Consider the following 17,654-nt stretch of genomic DNA (forward strand, 5'->3'; position numbering starts at 1 on the left):
CCTTTATGTGGCTAAGTAAACTTATTTCTAGGGGATAAAGAAATTATGAACTGAAGTTATTTTATTCCTGTACTCCAAAAGTAGAATCTTTGGCTTTGATTTTCTTTCTCTATCTGCAAACAGAGATCTTTGTCCTCACTTGAAGCTTTCTTGAGAATTAAATTCCGTTTGATTTGGTCACAGAATTGGAAAGACCAGATAGAAGTCTTTCTGAGACATAAATCTTCCTGAGACATTTAATGACATCAATGTGTCGTTAAAATGAGCATTTCAGGGGCACCTGGGTGGCTCAGTGGTTGAGTGTCTGCCTTTGGGTTGGGTCGTGGTCCCAGGGCCATGGGATCAAGTCCCACATTAGGTTCCCTGCACGGAGCCTGCTTCTCCCTCTGTATTTTTCACAAATAAATAAAATCTTTAAAAATAAATAAATAAAATGAGCATTTCTAATTCCACTGTGCCTCTGTTTCAGATATTTGAGAATTGAGAGGTATTTTACATTTCTTGGTATTTTGAGATGATTAGCTGAATAAATTGCTATTTTATTCAACAGGTGGGTTTTCAGAAAAGACATATGAATGGAGCTCGGAAGAGGAGGAGCCAGTGAAAAAGGCAGGACCAGTCCAAGTCCTCATTGTCAAAGATGACCATTCCTTTGAGTTAGATGAAACTGCACTAAATCGGATTCTTCTCTCGGAGGCTGTCAGGGACAAGGAGGTTGTTGCTGTATCTGTTGCTGGAGCATTCAGAAAAGGAAAATCATTCCTGATGGACTTCATGTTGAGATACATGTACAACCAGGTATGTAAGAAGTGCTTTAAAATGTTTTCTTGTTTCTGTGCTTGTGTCACTTTGTGTTTTTATTTAGTAGTGCTCAGTATTTCCACTTACATTTGTTATATACCCTAAATATGAACTAGTTTAAAAATAACCATTCGACCTTCTGTGCTTTGTACACCAAACTCTATAGGCCACTTTTGTCGAAGTCACTTTGCCACATTTCCCGTAAAATATAACATACTTTTATTCTTGGGATGCCTGGGTGGCTCAGTGGTTGAGCGTCTGCCTTTGGCTCAGGTCGTGATCCCGGAGTCCCGGGATCGAGTCCCACATCAGGCTTCTGCATGGAGCATACTTCTCCCTCTGTCTGTGTCTCTGCCTCTCTCTCTGTCTCTGTGTGTGTCTCTCATGAATAAATAAAAATAAAATCTTAAAAAAATGTTTATTAAAAAAAAATGTTTATTCTTTTAGAAAGAGACATGGCATAGTGATATGATTATCAATCTTACACATTAGAATGTTTAAAATGTGTCAAATAACTTCTATCATAGCTTTTTTATTATAATCATTTTCCCATGGCATTTATTATGACATTTTTCTTTTTTTTTATTATGACATTTTCAAGCATGCAGCAAAGTTAAAAGAATTTTACAGTGAACACCTAGGTATTAACTACCTAGATTTTACCATTAACATTGATATTCTTGCTTTATCACATGTGTCTCCAGCTGTTCTTCCCTCTTTACAGCCATCATTGCATCTTATTTTTTTATTCATTTCAAAGTAAATTGCTGAGATTGGTACACTTCCTCATGAATATTACAATATACATCATTATCATGTATTTCAGTACTTGGTTTTTTTCTTTTGTTATAAAATTTACATTACAGTTACACAAATCTTGGGTGTACATTGCTTATTATTATTATTTTTTGAAAATGCATATGCCAAATGGCCCCAAATCTATCAAGTATATCTTGCTGTTACACCAGGAAGTTCTCTCTTATGTTTTCCCACTTGATTCTCATCTTAGCCCACCCCCAGAGGCAACCAGCAGTGTCATAACATTTGACACCAATGGGGCACAGAAATTACACTTTAAGGGATCTAGGATAAACCAAAAGTAGAAGGGTATAGGGAGATCAGAGTTGAGGAACAGAAGATTGGGCATGGAGAGCATACCAGTAATTTTTTTTCCATCCTTTTACCCATAGCAGTTCTGTTGCAAATGTGGATGTGGAGGCAGAGAAACTTTGTGTTATGTTTTTATACCATAATTATTCATTTGGGATTGATCTTTTTTATAAAAATATTTTATTTGTTTATTTGAGAGAAATAGCAAGAGAGCATAAGCAAGGAGGAAAGGGAGGACCAGGCTCACCTCGAACAGGGAGCCCAACCTGGGGCTCCATCCCAGGACCCCAGGATCATGACCTGAGCTGAAGGCAGATGCTTAACTGACTGAGCCACCGGGCACCCCTGGGATTGATCTTTTATAGTTGGGTTTTTTTAATAGTTTTGTAAAATTAACTTTAATATCTTCTATCTCTAGCTTCAGTTCAAACAAATCAGGAATAGCACTACCAAAATACTTTAGGCTTTGAAACCAAAGAGAAATCTTGTCATTCTCTGTTTGTAGTGTATCCGCAGGAGTATGCTACTTAACACAGGTGGGAAAATTAAGTGAACAAAACTAGTATTAGTATTAGTTTCCATTCTTTGGGACTATAAGTTTTAGGCTATTCATAGTTTTAACTGTAAAAATAAACATGAAAATTAAATGCTCAATAACACTTGTCATGTTGCTTGTGTTAAATAGCACTTGCCAGATTTAAGTGTAACAGATTTGTTGTGTTTTTGTTTTTGTTTTTCTGAAGTGCACTACTAGGTGCCTCTCCTCTTGCTATTCACTCCCTCCACCCCCAATACCAAAACTTTTGTGTATATTATTATTGTGTATATCCTGACATAATTTCCTTTCTCCTGTCTTTATTTCTTTGCTTCTAGAATGCCCACTCCAAGTTTGCTCACCTGGAAAATTCCCAAACATTCATCAAGTTGTAGCACAAATACCACCTCTCCTATTAAGTCTTTCCTGACCAAGAGTTAGTTATTCTTTCTTGTGCTATCTATGCCTAATGTACATGGCCATTTTGGCATGCATATGTTGCAACATGATGGTTTATTAGCATGTCTGTCTTTTTTATTCGGTTGTGAGCTTCTCTGGTCTAGAATGATAAATACAAAGATATCATTCATATAATATAGCAGATGGTGCTTGTCTGTAATAATATTTTAGATGAATAAAGTAGTTGTATCAACACAATATATGTGAATATGTTGTTTCCTTTTGACTATAGTTGGAGAGAGATACAAACCAGAATTGCTGTGTAGAAAAATCTATATCACATATCCAATTCAATATCACAAAATTTCTTAATTTATAGGAATCAGTCGACTGGGTTGGAGATTACAATGAACCATTGACTGGTTTTTCATGGAGAGGTGGGTCTGAACGAGAGACCACAGGAATCCAAATATGGAGTGAAGTCTTCCTTATCAATAAACCTGACGGCAAGAAGGTATAATGCAAACTTCATAAAGAAAATTGAGTTTGCACTTACAAGAGCTACCACTTTTCAAGGTCCTCAAAAATGATCTTTTGAAAACTAATTTTGGCTATTTGACATGAAGATTAAAAGGGAAGTGGGGTGGGTAGCATCCTGTTGTGTGTTCCTGTTTCTCTTTCCATTGATCAAGGTGGCAGAATCATTGGGACAGTAGAACAGCAGATCAGCAAGCTAACATCTATACTTTGTTTCAATGCTATTCCTATTATATTGGATTACCAGAGAAAATTCATCATTATAGTATTGAGCTAATTGATATTTTTATTTTCTGTGGCATTCATGGCATGTATAAAAAATTACCTATTAAGTATTCATTGTTCATGGTTTGCTTTAGTCCTTACAGTGTTAACTTTGTAGTAACGCTAACACTACACCTGTCCTATAAAATATCAGTGATGTACTCTACTTGCCTATAGGTTGCAGTGCTATTGATGGATACTCAGGGAACCTTTGATAGTCAGTCAACTTTGAGAGATTCAGCCACAGTATTTGCACTCAGCACAATGATCAGCTCAATACAGGTATGGAATAAGATAAATCCATTTTGATGGTTGTTTCTTTAAAACTTATGAATATATGTATTCCTATATACATGTGGTAGTAAGACAAACAACAGAAATGGTAAATAGGTTATTTGCCTCAATTAGCATACAAGTTCTTATGATTTCCATAAGAGTAGAATTGTTTTGGTAACTGTCATCTAATTTCTTATCAGTTTTCAAACTGCCTATAGTCAGAAAATTTTGTATTATCTTATTGATAATTTTTTCTGTTTAAAGACTACAATAAACTCAATAATAGTCTTATAATTTATGCAGATAGATATGAAACTACCTATTATAAGTTACATTTACCTTTATGTTTCAACAAGATTTATAAATGTGATTTTATATAGCCAGTAGAAATATTTCTGACTATAAAAACATTTGTATGCTTTCCCAGCTTTTTTTTAGAGAGAGAGAGCATGTATGAGTGGGAGAGTTGGGGAGGAAGAGGGGATGGACAGAGGGAGAGGGAGAGAGAGGATCCCGAGCAGGCTTCATGCTCAGCACAGAGCTTGATGCAAGGCTCTCAATCTCACGACTCTGAGATTATGACCTGAGCTGAAATCAAGAGTCAGATGCTTAACTAACTGAGCCACTGAGGTGCCTCCTTTTTTTCTTTTTAGATGCTTTCCCAACTTTTTAAAACACTTAAAAATAAATAAATAAATAAATAAATAAATAAATAAATAAATAAATAAATAAATCAAACACTTAATATACATTTAGGTAAGGAAATGCCTTACAAAATTTTTTATCTTTGGGGTGCTTAGGTGGCTCAGTCATTTGAGCCTCTTACTCTTGATTTGGGCTCACGTCATAATTTTAGGATCCTGGGATCAAGCCCCACACCAAGCTCTATGCTCAGTGCGGCGTCTACTTGGTATTCTCTTTCTTCCTTTCCTCTGCCCCTCCTCCTGCTCCTGTGTTCTATAAGTAAATACAATCTTTTAAAAAAAAAGTTATCTTCCTTTCCTTTTTTCTTTGTCTTTTTAAGGTATTGTTTTTGAGGTTATTGTAGGCTTTACAAATTGTCCTCAAAGTCATTGCAGAGTTTTACTATAGCCATAGAACATATAGCATGAAAGATTTTAAGACAGTTTTTAGATATTTTCTGTTCATTAGAAAGAGCAAGAAGAAACAGTGGCCAAGAAACGGACATTTAGAGAGAGGTAATATAGTTTAAAAAGGTAGGGAAGGCAAAGTGGTTGGGATAAATAAGTCAAGGCTTGAATTATAAGTGAGCAGAGAATGAAGCTAGTGAACCAGCAACAAGGGTTTCACGTGGTTAGAACAAGAGGGTGGATAGAAGGAAAACTGAATTTTTTTTTAAAAAAGCTTTAAGATGAAAGTCATGATTGTAACCTGTGTTTGACTAGCTTTTAAAAATAGACCTCTTGAATGAGCCTTTAAAATACTGACTTAGGGAATCCCTGGGTGGCTTAGCGGTTTGGCGCCTTCCTTTGGCCCAGGGCGCGATCCTGGAGTCCCGGGATCAAGTCCCATGTCGGGCTTCCGGCATGGAGCCTGCTTCTGCCTCCTCCTGTCTCTCTCTCTCTCTCTCTCTCTCTCTCTCTCTCTCATAAATAAATAAATAAATAAATAAATAAATAAATCTTTAAAAAATAAAATACTGACTTAAAATCTAATTTCTTCATAATCAACAGTATAAGCAAGCCAATTAAGACAAGATTGATTTGCCTTTTTATATTTATATATTTTACCTGAAAGTATTGAATATTTTCACTGAAAAATTTAAGTCCCTAGTAATGACTTTTTATTATCTGAGAAATAGTCTGTTATTTAAATAAGTACACAAAGTATACTCTTTGTGTCAATACATAAAAATCCTTAACTTTTTTTGAAATTACCTCCCCAAAAAAAGAAAAGAATGTTATCTTAGTGCTGTGATCTGTTCATGAAGCAGTAGTGTATATGGATATGAGCCCGATATTCAGAGCCTAACTTCAATGTGATAAAACTTTCTATAGACCTAACAATTCTTTTAAAGATTTTATTTTTTTATTTATTTATGAGAGACACACAGAGAGAGAAAGAGACATAGGCAGAGGGACTCAATCCTGTGGGGAGCCCGATGCGGGACTCGATCCTAGAATCATGACCTGAGCCAAAAGCAGATGCTCAACCACTGAGCCACCCCGGTGCCCCTAGCCTTAACTAAATTAGTCAATTATGAAAAAGTCAATGTAGTTTTTCAAGACAAAATTTACTTATGGGTTATTCAGATCTAGATTGTTATTATTTTGGTGTGCTTATAAGAATGGTTATTTTATTGACTATTAAGTTAGGTTCATAAATAATTTTAATATCCATCTCCAGAGCAGGTGGCTGTTGTATTTCTGGAACAATTTTATGAACATTGTACATTGTTTATTGTCTTTCAAGCTTTCTTTACTACTCTTTCAAGATGTTATAAATACCATTATATAAAATACATGTAAGAGAGTTTGATTTTATGAAAATTAATATTTATAAAAATAAAGAATGACAAAGTGCATGCTTCGGATGATGCTATTTATTTTACCATTTTGACTTTATTTCTTAATCAAGGTATATAACTTATCCCAGAATGTCCAGGAGGATGATCTTCAGCACCTCCAGGTAACAATATGTATATTCTTTTTTACAAATTTGGTAATCTTTTGAGAGTGCATTTTGTTGGGCCTTCTACTTGAACACTTAATTCAGAAAGATTTAGAAACATAATCAAATGGAGGTTGTCCTATTTCCAGGCTTCTTGTTTCAGCCCTGTATGATTATGTTCTTTCTGATTCAGTTTTCATACTTCTTTGTTACTATAAAGCTACTTGCTATTGGCCCTATATATGTGAAAATATATGGCAAATTAGAGTAGAGAAAAGAATCTTTGGTTTAAAAATGACCCAAAATGAGAAGTTGATCTAGTTTTAAAATAAGTTACTCACAGAGGTGAAAAGTACACCATAGGGAATATAGTCATTAATAAGGTAATAATGTTGTATGGTGACAGTGACTATGCTTATCATGGTGAGTATAGCATAATATACAGGATCATCAAATCACTGTGTTGTACACCTGAAACTAATATAACATTGTATGTTAACTGTACTTTAATAATACATTTTATAAACATTTCTGTTCTATATGCTGTCCTCAGAGTATTGTTACAACAAAAATGAAAAAAAACCTGAAGTTGAAGGCTTATGGTCAGAGATTTAATAATTATAGTCAGATATCAGTTGTATGCCAGACTTCTTTTCCTATGGACTTATACCTAAAATCTATGAAGAGCTGGGGGATCCCTGGGTGGCTCAGCAGTTTGGCGCCTGCCTTTGGCCCAGGGCGCGATCCTGGAGTCCCGGGATCGAATCCCACATCAGGCTCCCGGCATGGAGCCTGCTTCTCCCTCTGCCTCTCTTTCTCTCTCTTTAGGTCTATCATGAAATAAATAAATAAATAAATAAATAAATAAATAAATAAATAAATAAATCTATCTTAAAAAAAAAAAAAACCTATGAAGAGCTTCCTTATGATAATTCATAAAATTCTACTTTAGATCTGAAAGAGACTTCAGTAGACACCTAATTTCCCTTTCATTTTTACAGATGAGGTAAATTTGGCTGAAAGTAGTAAATGACTTGCCTAAATATGGGTAATTGGTGGTAGAGTGGGACTAGAAATCTGGGCATCTCCTGGGCTCAGGGCTCCTTCCACTCTCCAAGCAACATTTAAATCTCAAGTAAAAGATTACATCTCTGTAACACTTTCTGCTCCCTTTCAATGCATGTTATTTTGGTTAAATATCAAAATCTATTTCTCTGATAGCTTCCCTCTGCATATTTTATAGAAAATTTTGCTTTAAATATATAATCTATCTTGGCAATAAAGGCCATGTACAAATTTAACAGACAACAAAGGATGATAAAGCAAGGTAACCTGTAATGTTGGAAATAGCATTTGGAGTTCATATCGAGAATTGTTCCCAAGTATATTTCTAGTATATCACCCTGATCATTTACGACAAATAGGCAATAAACTAAATAATTGTTTCTTATAATAAGTACAGTTTACTTCTTCAGGCCTGTGTCATAACCTAGCCAGTTATTTTCCAAGTTAATGGCATAACACTGTTCAATACCAATGTAGGGATTCCTTAAGAAGGCTGACTTTGGACTTTGATATTGAGTAAGTAAACTTTTTCTGAGACCATTTAAAATTTTTCCTGTAAATGACAACACCTCAGCCTCCTCAGAAAAGATTGTGAATTCCAATTATGTTAGTAGATGTTTCTAATCAGAGTGTTAATCCCTGGACCAGCTGCCTTTTAGACATGATATTCCAGACTTTCACTGAGTCACTCTAATCAGATGCTTAGTAATTACCCTTGGCTTCCTAGATGCTTCTGCAGGAGAGGCAGGGTGGTGTTGTGGGAACTATCCTCAGGAGGAAGGGGTGGGAATCCTCTGTGTCAGTGTTCCACCTTGGCTCTGAGAAGCCACTGTGGCTTGTCAGTCTTGTGGATGAAGTGGCATTTCCTGTGTACAGCTGGGGAAACCCAGTGGAAAACATCCCAGTTTTCTCCCATTGCATTTTTATTTTATGGTCTGGATGAACTGCTCAACAGAGGCCTAATCACAGTCACTGCCTCAGGTCTTTGTTCTCTGAGACCTTACATTTCTGGCAACACAAAAACTGATATGGTGCCTCTCAACTGGGAGCAATTAAAAACAAGAGAAGGCAGTACATCTGATTGTATTTTTCAGCCAAATACCTTTATGCCTTTGTAGTAATTTAGTCAGTTGTGCCATTAAATTTCCTCAGGCAACAACTTTTGTAAATATGTCCAACATAGTTTATGGCCCTCTGGTCTGATCTGTGCAAGTTCTGCTTTGAAAGGTTACTTTCCATGTTACTTTCTTTCCTGTCTTCCCTACAAAAAAACTTTTTACACTCTTGATATAAAGGTATTAGCCTGAAGTGGAAACTTAATTTTTAACATGTACTTTATGTCCTTAATTTTTTTATTTAAAAATTTACTGTAGTTCTGCTGTATCTAATATCTAGTTCCTTAAAATGATTATTGTAACCTTACTAATACAGTATTATGTTTTAGTGAGGAAGAAGAAGAATGGAAAAAAGCACAGAAGTAAAACTTTGCTGATACTGATGTTTTCTCTATGTGTGTGTGTGCATGTGCGTGGATGTGTGTGATTTTCCATCTAGCTTTTCACTGAGTATGGCAGACTGGCAATGGAGGAAATATTCCTGAAACCATTTCAGGTGAGTGGAGGGTAAAATGGTGGTAAATTCTTATTAAATTTTTCTGAAGAGTATAACCAAGTATCTTAATTGAGAGGGTCACTTTTCTTTTTTTTTTTAATTTCATTCAAGAAGTTCTTTGATAACTTTGTTAATGCTATTTGATGCAAGTAAGTGATTAAATAGGGAAGCAAAGCTGAATTAACAGATAAAAATGATTCTTAAATGAAAAGTCAATTTATATCAAGCAAACAAAATATCTGTTGTATTTAAAAACTGTTTTTAAGAAGAGAACTAAAAGTGAAGGGAATTCAGTTTAAAAGCAGTATTAGGGATGCCTGGGTGGCTCAGCAGTTAAGCATCTGCCTTTGGCTCAGGACGTGATCCTGGAGTCCTGGGATTAAGTCCCACATCGGGCTCCCTGCATGGAGCTTGCTTCTCCCTCTGTCTGTATCTCTGCCTCTCTCTCTCTTTATGTCTCTCATGAATAAATAAATAAAATCTTTAAAAAAAAGCTGTATTAAAGTGTAAAATTTAGCCAGTGGTGTGCTGATAAATATTTACAACTGGCTGGCAAGGAGGGAGGAGGTGGTTCTGATTGAAAGCATTTGCGGATTTCTGAGGTACAAATACCTTTACCACAGCTGATTTCAAGCTGTCAACATGATGTCAACTGACTCGTAAAATTCTTCAGACTTTCACAACTGGTCCTTATGAGCCTATAAGAGCCAGCTCTCCACTATTTAGCACACTGAGAAAGTAGAACCCATAGCAAGACAGATCATTTGAGGACTGGATTAGCCATGGGGCATACCCTGGCAGAGGGCATCTTTGGTATGGGAATTCCTGGTAGCAGAGAAATTGGATGGTGTTTCTCTGTACATTTGTATGTACAAGTGGTTAGTGACTTGAGGTTTACCTGTAATAGGAAAATTAAGAAGGGTTAAACCTTAAAAAACCTTACTGCACACAAACTTTAATTCTCTTCTCTTAGAAGCTTTATTTCATTCCTCAGCACATATTTTAGGTCTACTTACATGTATTCTCTGCTCTTTCACCTCCTTAATGTTAAGTACTTCACCTTCTGGATTATTTAATTCATCCCAGTTTTCTCCCATTGCATTTTTATTAACCATTTTCATATGCTTAAAGGCCTTCCAAACCCTAGGCCTTAGAAATAGATTTGACTCACCACACAGACACACACACACACACACACACACACACACGATAAGTATGTGAGGTGATGAATATGTTAACTAACCTTATTGTGGTAATCATTTCACAATATATATTCACATTATCATATTATAGATCTTAAACATACACAACATGGTAGGTCAATTATATTTCAGTAAAGCTGGGGAAAAAAAGTTTTGAATCCTCTTTGTAAGATAAAATAAAACCCAACTTTTCATGTCTCTTTTGGTGGAGATTTAATTACTAGTGAACAGCTCAGTCCATGCCAGTGTTATGATTAAACTGAAAATTGGTGGGAAGTAACATTAGAGGAGGCACATAATAGCATATTGTTGTATTAGGATACACCTCCGGTTTCTCACAATTTCTCATTCAGATTGGGCCTATATATGGAAAATTGGGAATTAGTTTACTTAATTATATTTAAGGACCCTTTATTCCTACAATTTCAAAACATTCATCTATAAAATAAATTCTTTGATAGTGATTTCAGCCACTTTAAGGCAAAATATTCTTGGTCAAATATCCATGGTGACTGTAATTGCCAAGTCCTACCGGAGAAAAATACATGACTTCCCTGAGGAAATAAAAGGCTCCTGTTTGCCTGCTTGGGCTATACATTAAAGGAAAAGATATGATGATGGGGCTGAGGAAAAGAACAGCTGTCTAAGCAAGCTACTTTATCCTGTGTTCCGTCCAGAGAGTGATTTAGGTGATCTGAAAGCTGTACAAATCGGAATAAGTATGCATCTGGCTAGATAGAATCAAGTCATTGGTATGCAACAGGATTCTCCCCGTGCCCACGTTTAGGTCCATGAAATGTCTAGAAAACATGTATAACAATAATTTATTGAGCATTTATTTGTGCCAGGTACTGTGCTAAGAATGTTTCTTACATTATTCAATGCCAGTCACATAGTTATATAAAAATAAATAATGTTGTTGCTTCTTTGCTCTTTCTCTTTTTTAACTGATAAGGAAACACTGTGGCATAAAGGAGTTGAGAAACTTGTTCCTGGTCATGTAATCTCTTTTAAGTTGCAGAGCTGCTCATCAACCTAGGGAGGCCACAGGCTCTACACCCTGGCACATCCACCAGCCTTCAGTGCTTCTCCTCTCCTCTCTAATCCTAGGCACTTACTGAGCTATATCGTGTAGTCTTAGATTTGAATGTGCATATCCTGTCTCACTAAATTATAAAAACCTTGAGAGCAAGAGCTTTGTAATTTACTTTTTTGTAATCTAGTACACCTAAGTTCGCACAGCAGATGCTTAATGTTTGCTAATCATAGTGATATATACATATTTGGGATTGTATATAGTTTGCATAGAAGTAAATCCATTGGGCTCAAAATTGAAAGACCTGGATTCAAAGTCTGGTTTAACTATTACATATCCATCCTAGTATTACCTCTTTATGTTTTCAAGATAAGATCCATAAACAGGGGATCCCTGGGTGGCGCAGCGGTTTGGCGCCTGCCTTTGGCCCAGGGCACGATCCTGGAGACCCGGGATCGAATCCCACATCAGGCTCCCGGCGCATGGAGCCTGCTTCTCCCTCTGCCTGTGTCTCTGCCTCTCTCTTTCTCTCTGTATGACTATCATAAATAATAAATAAAAAAATAATAATAATAATAAAATAAAAATAAATAATAAAAAAAAAAGATCCATAAACAGTATTAAGTCATAAGTTGGTGTGAGAGTGTCCAAAATTTTTGTACTGGGCATGGCCCCTTCTTGAACTGGAGAAACACAATCATGAAGTTCTCTTTTAGTAGGTAAAGGTAGTAGAGTTTCTGAATTGAAAGTATTAGTTGTTAAGTGTGCCTGAGGTGGTTAAGCATCTGACTCTGGATCTCAGCTCAGGTCTCGAGCTCAAGGTCATGAGCTCAAGACCTGCATTAGGCTCCACGCTGAGCGTGGAACCTACTTAATTAAAAAAGTATCAGTTGTTGGGTGGCAATACGAAAAAAATAAAATAGCATTTCATTAGTTAAGACTAACAGAAAAAAGTTACATGTTTTCAGTTAGCAATGGTGATCGTATATGGTATACCAGATTTAAAGGGGATCCTAAAGATGCTTCAAGTAGTTAGACAAGACTGCAACTACTCTGAAGCAAGAAGATAAACCTTGGCTACTGGATCAGGGAATAGGCCATGAAAGGCAATGGGTCGTTGATGCATGCATGTTGTAATTTAATATCTGCTCTGGCCTATATGTAAAAAAGAAAGATTTATGTGCTTTGGAAGGTATTAATTTAGACTCTTACAAATTCTTCTCCAGTTTTTCTGCTTATGTCCTTGGTGATTTTTGCTCAGAGAGATTCTTCACTTTCTTTTTGAGTTGTACAGCCTGTAGGTATTTTTAGTCAAAAAGGGACATTGGTTCTTCAAGTGGATTTTTTGCTTGCTATATCTGTAGGTGTCCCTATTGATGGGTTCCCGATTCTTAAAGAATAGAGGCTATTTTGTCCTGTTTTTATCTCGAGGGCCACAAATTTGTTTTGATTTCTACCTTGCTGACTATTCGAGCCCTTATGAAAAGTCAGCTATATATTGGAAATGTTTAAATTGATGATTTCTCATTCAAGTTTTTTTCTTCTGGGCCTGAGATTTAAAGAGAGAACAGCTGGAATGTTACAGTGAGAAGAGTTCACGCTTCTATCAAGTACAACTGGTTTTTCGCCACTCTGCACTGGGCAAAATGACTAGAAGGAAAAACTCACCTCAAAAGAAATAATCAGAAACAGCCCTCTCTCCCACACAGAATTACAAAATTTGGATTACAATTCAGTGTCAGAAAGCCAATTCAGAACTACAATTACAAAGCTACCGGTGGCTCTAGAAAAAAGCATAAAGGACTCAAGAGACTTCATGACTGTAGAATTTAGATCTAATCAGGTAGAAATTAAAAATCAATTAAATGAGATGCAATCCAAACTAGAGGTCCTAACGACGAGGGTTAACGAGGTAGAAGAATGAGTGAGTGACATAGAAGACAAGTTGATGGCAAAGAGGGAAACTGAGGAAAAAAGAAAAACAGTGAAAAGATCATGAGGATAGGTTAAGGGAAATAAGTGACAGCCTCAAAAGGAAAAATCTATGTTTAATTGCGGTTCCCAAGGGCACCGAAAGGGACAGAGGTCCAGAATCTGTATTTGAACAAATCATAGCTGAAAACTTTCCTAATCTGGGAAGGGAAACAGGCATTCAGATCCAGGAAATAGAGAGATTCCCCCCTAAAATCAATAAAAACCGCTCAACACCTCGACATTTAATTTTTTTTTCTTCTGATTCCTGTATTTTATGTGTGAACCCATTCGAAAAAGAGAAGACAGAGTTCCCTTTACTTCAGCTATTTAGATACCCAAAAGATTGTTTGAAAAGTTCCTGAAGTCTATTTATAATATTTCCTATGATTGATCTTTATATTGTTTACAACTTTGAATCTTTGACCAATTAATCTATAAAAAAAAAAGTCTAATGAAAGGTCTTATGTGGTGTTTTGTCTATTTTTTCTTGCCCTCTAAAGGCTATTAAAATGTTTTAATTTATTCTTTCTACTACTACTACTACTATTTTGAAGAGCTGGGGTTTTTTAAATGTTCTCCTGGTCTTTTTCTACCCTCCTGCTTTTAAGCACTTTTTTCCCACCTGAGGGACTAACAATTAAGTGAACTAGTTGGAACAAAACTGATGGTTCGGGTCAGTAAGTATCTAACAAAATCCTGAATTCTGCAGATTTCTGTCTTCTTAGGTTAAAGAAATTCCTTGAAACTCAACTCTAGACCAGGGTTTAAATTCAGCTTCTAGAGAACAGCCTTCTGGTCTAGCAAATTGAAGTTGTTTGGGGCAATGCAGCCAGTCCCTTTCTGCAAAAAAGTCCCTTGAAAATCGTTTAGGAGGTCAAGGGAAAGAGCAGAAGGAATGAAGGGGTACAGTGAGTGAGTGGTGAAGATAAAATAGAGATTAAAAAAAAAACAGATACAAGGAGGATAGGTTTCAGAAGGTAAGAGTCAAATTGAGAGATGCTGTCTTAGATTCAGCATTTTGTTTTGAGGTCTCAGTTTACTAATTAAAGATGCTAACTAATGAGTGTTTGACATTTCATCTTCTAATTTTTATGAAGCTCCTCTTAACTGTATTAGTTATTTATTTTGGTATGTACAAAGATCACCATAATGACCACTGTTATTCTGAATTTTTTTGAAAAAGGTATTTTATCTTATAAGTGTAACAGTTAGGATTATAGTACAGTACAAATAGAAAGCAGGCATTTTTCCAGGAGGAGGGGCCAGCTTGGATATATACAAGCCTTTAACAGGTTAGTCAAATGTGCTTTGAGGAGCAGCTTGGTTCCTCAAGCAAGCAGAGGTCAGGACAGTACTGTACGAGCAATAATCTCATAGTCATTGCTCCTGTGTTATGGACTCAGCACAGTGACTCACAAACTGACAAGATTCTGACATAATCAACGCATGTATTTATATATTCCTCATATTTATAATATTAGTAGCTATTAATATGCCATAATTTAGCCATTTTCCTGTTATTGAGCATTTGGATTTTTTTCTGTTTTTCTCTACCATTTATACTAGTGCTGTAACACTCCTGAATAATTCCTGAAGGATATAGCCTCCAAAGGAAAGTTAACAAAGGTTATGTTTTTGATGATTAAAAAAATATATGTGATCATTAGTGGGATATGCATAGCATAGTTCCCATCATTTGCCCCATTTGCTGGACTGGAATTAATTCATTAAAAAAGTATTTATGAACTCAAATATTTTTATCTGAGCAAATTAGGATAATCTATATTTTTTATTTTTATCTCTACTTGTATGTAAGAGCAAATCAAGATTCAGTATTGTGGAAAAACTGATGACTTTGACATAAGAACTAAGATTCATAGAATTCCATACATGATAAATATAAAGCATACAAATTATCTTGGGAGGGGATGGGACTAGTGAGTATGCTATAGCTACCTTATTATACCAATTCATGAAAACTAATTAGTAAATATTCAGGAGTTATATAAGCCCGTAATTAAACTGCTAGTAGCTTGAAATGAGCCATAGTGGGCATATTTAAACCACAGAAATGGTCAAGTGTTAAAAAAAAAATCAAGGCATTTTGTTGTTGTTCTTGGAGAGCCAGTTTACCAGCACATCATTGGATGGGAACTTGGGAAGTTGATACTGTAGACAGATGGATAGATAGAATATAGGTCACTGATTTCAGAAAGTAAGACTTTGTATTTGATCCTGTTCTACATATGGTCCTCATTACATCGAACTAGGAAGATGCCCAGTGAAAAAGACCAAAAATGAAACTAAAGTTTCCCAAGAAAAATGCAAAATATAGCCAAATCCACATACTTGGTTTCATTTGTCCTGGTTCATGAACTTCTGTTTGCACAAATTGCTTCCTAGCTAACGTCTGTTTTCAAAATACATATTTTAGGTAGAAATGTTCTAAATACAAATTATTATTTTATTCTGATAAAAATGGGCATCTATTAAATATAGTGAACTGTTTAAGATAGCAAATGGGGTATTTTATTTTTTAAAGATTTTATTTTTAAGCAATGTTTATAACCAAAGTGGGGTTCGAACTCACAATCCCCCCAAGATCAAGAGTCACATGCTGGATCGACTAAGCCAGCCAGGTGCCCCAGTGGTATTTTTAAACTCTCCTCTCCACAAGAATCTCTTCTTTCCCCACAAAAGTCTGGGGAAAAAAATCCATAATGCAAACCAAGAAGTGTCCTGGTTTTAGGAGAGAAGATGTGAGCCAAAGATTTTATATCCAGCAAAACTGACTTTCAAATAGAAAGTGACAACTGTTTTTAACAGGTCACAAACTTATCAACATGTAAGAATGCAAAGAATATTGTTTTCATGAGCCCTTAATGAGAAAGCTACTGAAGAATGAACTTCAGATTAACAGAGATGACATAATTTCACCAAAAGTAAGATAATCATAGACTCTGTGCCTCCTGATAGAAGAGCAGTCCACCAAAGAAATACGACCTGAGATCCAGGTTCTGTACCCAGCTGCCAATTTGCAGAAAATCCAGAGGACAAAAGAAAGAGCATGTTGAATTGCCTGTGAATATGCAAGTAGCAAGATCCGAGTTATGGGAAACTTTACAGGTCAAAGTCTTAGATACTTTAATAGATAAACTGTAAGGGAAAAGAAGAAATGGAGGACAAACAGAGATCAAATGAGAATTAAGAGACATATTAACAGGGGCACCTGGCTGGTTCCTAGGTTGGGCGTCTGACTTCACCTCATGTTTTCAGGGTCCTGGGATCAAGCTCCGCATCAGGCTCCCCACTCAGTGCTGAATCCACTTCTCTCCCTCTGCCTTGTGTGCACTCTCTCTCAAATAAATAAAATCTTTAAAGATATATCAACACATTTTAAGACTAAAGATTCTGTTAGAAACTCAGAAGGTATAAACTTTTAGAAAGATTGTTTAAAGATAGCAAACTTCATAAAAATTAGTGATTTTTTTCTCAATTTCCTACATTTTTTAAGAAACTAAAATTTGAAGTATCACTTAATCTTATAAAAGCATGATTTAAGGGGCATGTGGGTGGCGCAATCTGTTAAGCATTCAATCTTGGTTTCAGCTCAGGTCCTGATCTCAGGGTTGTGAGATTGAGCCCACGTCTGGCATCCTCAGCACAGTCTGCTTGAGAATCTCTCCTTCTCTTCCTCTGCTCCCTCCCACTCGTGTTCTCTTTCACTCTCTCTAAAATAAGTAAATAAATCTTTTTTTAAAAGCATGCTTTTGTCAAACTTCAGGTTGTAAACTACAGCACATGTTTTACACTTCTAGTTGAGGCAGTGCAGCAGGGGTTTTGAAGTAGCCCAGGTTTAAACGGCTAGCTGTTCCATCTCAATGCCTTTGGCCAAGTCACTTATTGTCAGATGGCGGGGATTTTTATATTATCTCTTCTGAAAAGGGTTATAAATTATAACCTATCTCTTGGCAATTGCAGGAATGCATGAAATATCATGTGTATAATCCCTGGTATTATGGTTGACATATAATAGGCACTAAAAGGAAAGCTGCTATTACTTTGGTTTCAAGAGGTCTGGAGTGGGAGTTAAGAATTCTATACTTTTAAAAGCCTCCCAATGATTCTAATAATTTTTCTAATTTTAGAAACCACGGTCCCTAAAAAATCCTTCTGGATGTGAACAAATATTCAGCTTCAAGGGTGCTTATCA

The 17,654-nt window shown here is 35.9% G+C and overlaps 1 protein-coding gene across 6 annotated transcripts in view; it reads left to right on the plus strand.

The window, feature by feature from the left end:
- Positions 1 to 17,654, plus strand: part of ATL1 (atlastin GTPase 1) — a 74,209-nt gene that overhangs the window by 42,098 nt on the left and 14,457 nt on the right. For all 6 annotated transcript variants that reach the window (XM_026000729.2, XM_026000732.2, XM_072761507.1 and 3 more), the window contains 5 exons: positions 551 to 798; positions 3,225 to 3,359; positions 3,824 to 3,928; positions 6,521 to 6,571; positions 9,173 to 9,229. In XM_026000729.2, coding sequence (XP_025856514.1) covers positions 551 to 798; positions 3,225 to 3,359; positions 3,824 to 3,928; positions 6,521 to 6,571; positions 9,173 to 9,229 — 596 coding nt within the window. The remainder of the gene's footprint in view (positions 1 to 550; positions 799 to 3,224; positions 3,360 to 3,823; positions 3,929 to 6,520; positions 6,572 to 9,172; positions 9,230 to 17,654) is intronic.

Source organism: Vulpes vulpes, chromosome 6 (assembly GCF_048418805.1).
Source record: "Vulpes vulpes isolate BD-2025 chromosome 6, VulVul3, whole genome shotgun sequence".
Classification (NCBI taxonomy): Eukaryota; Metazoa; Chordata; class Mammalia; order Carnivora; family Canidae; genus Vulpes; species Vulpes vulpes.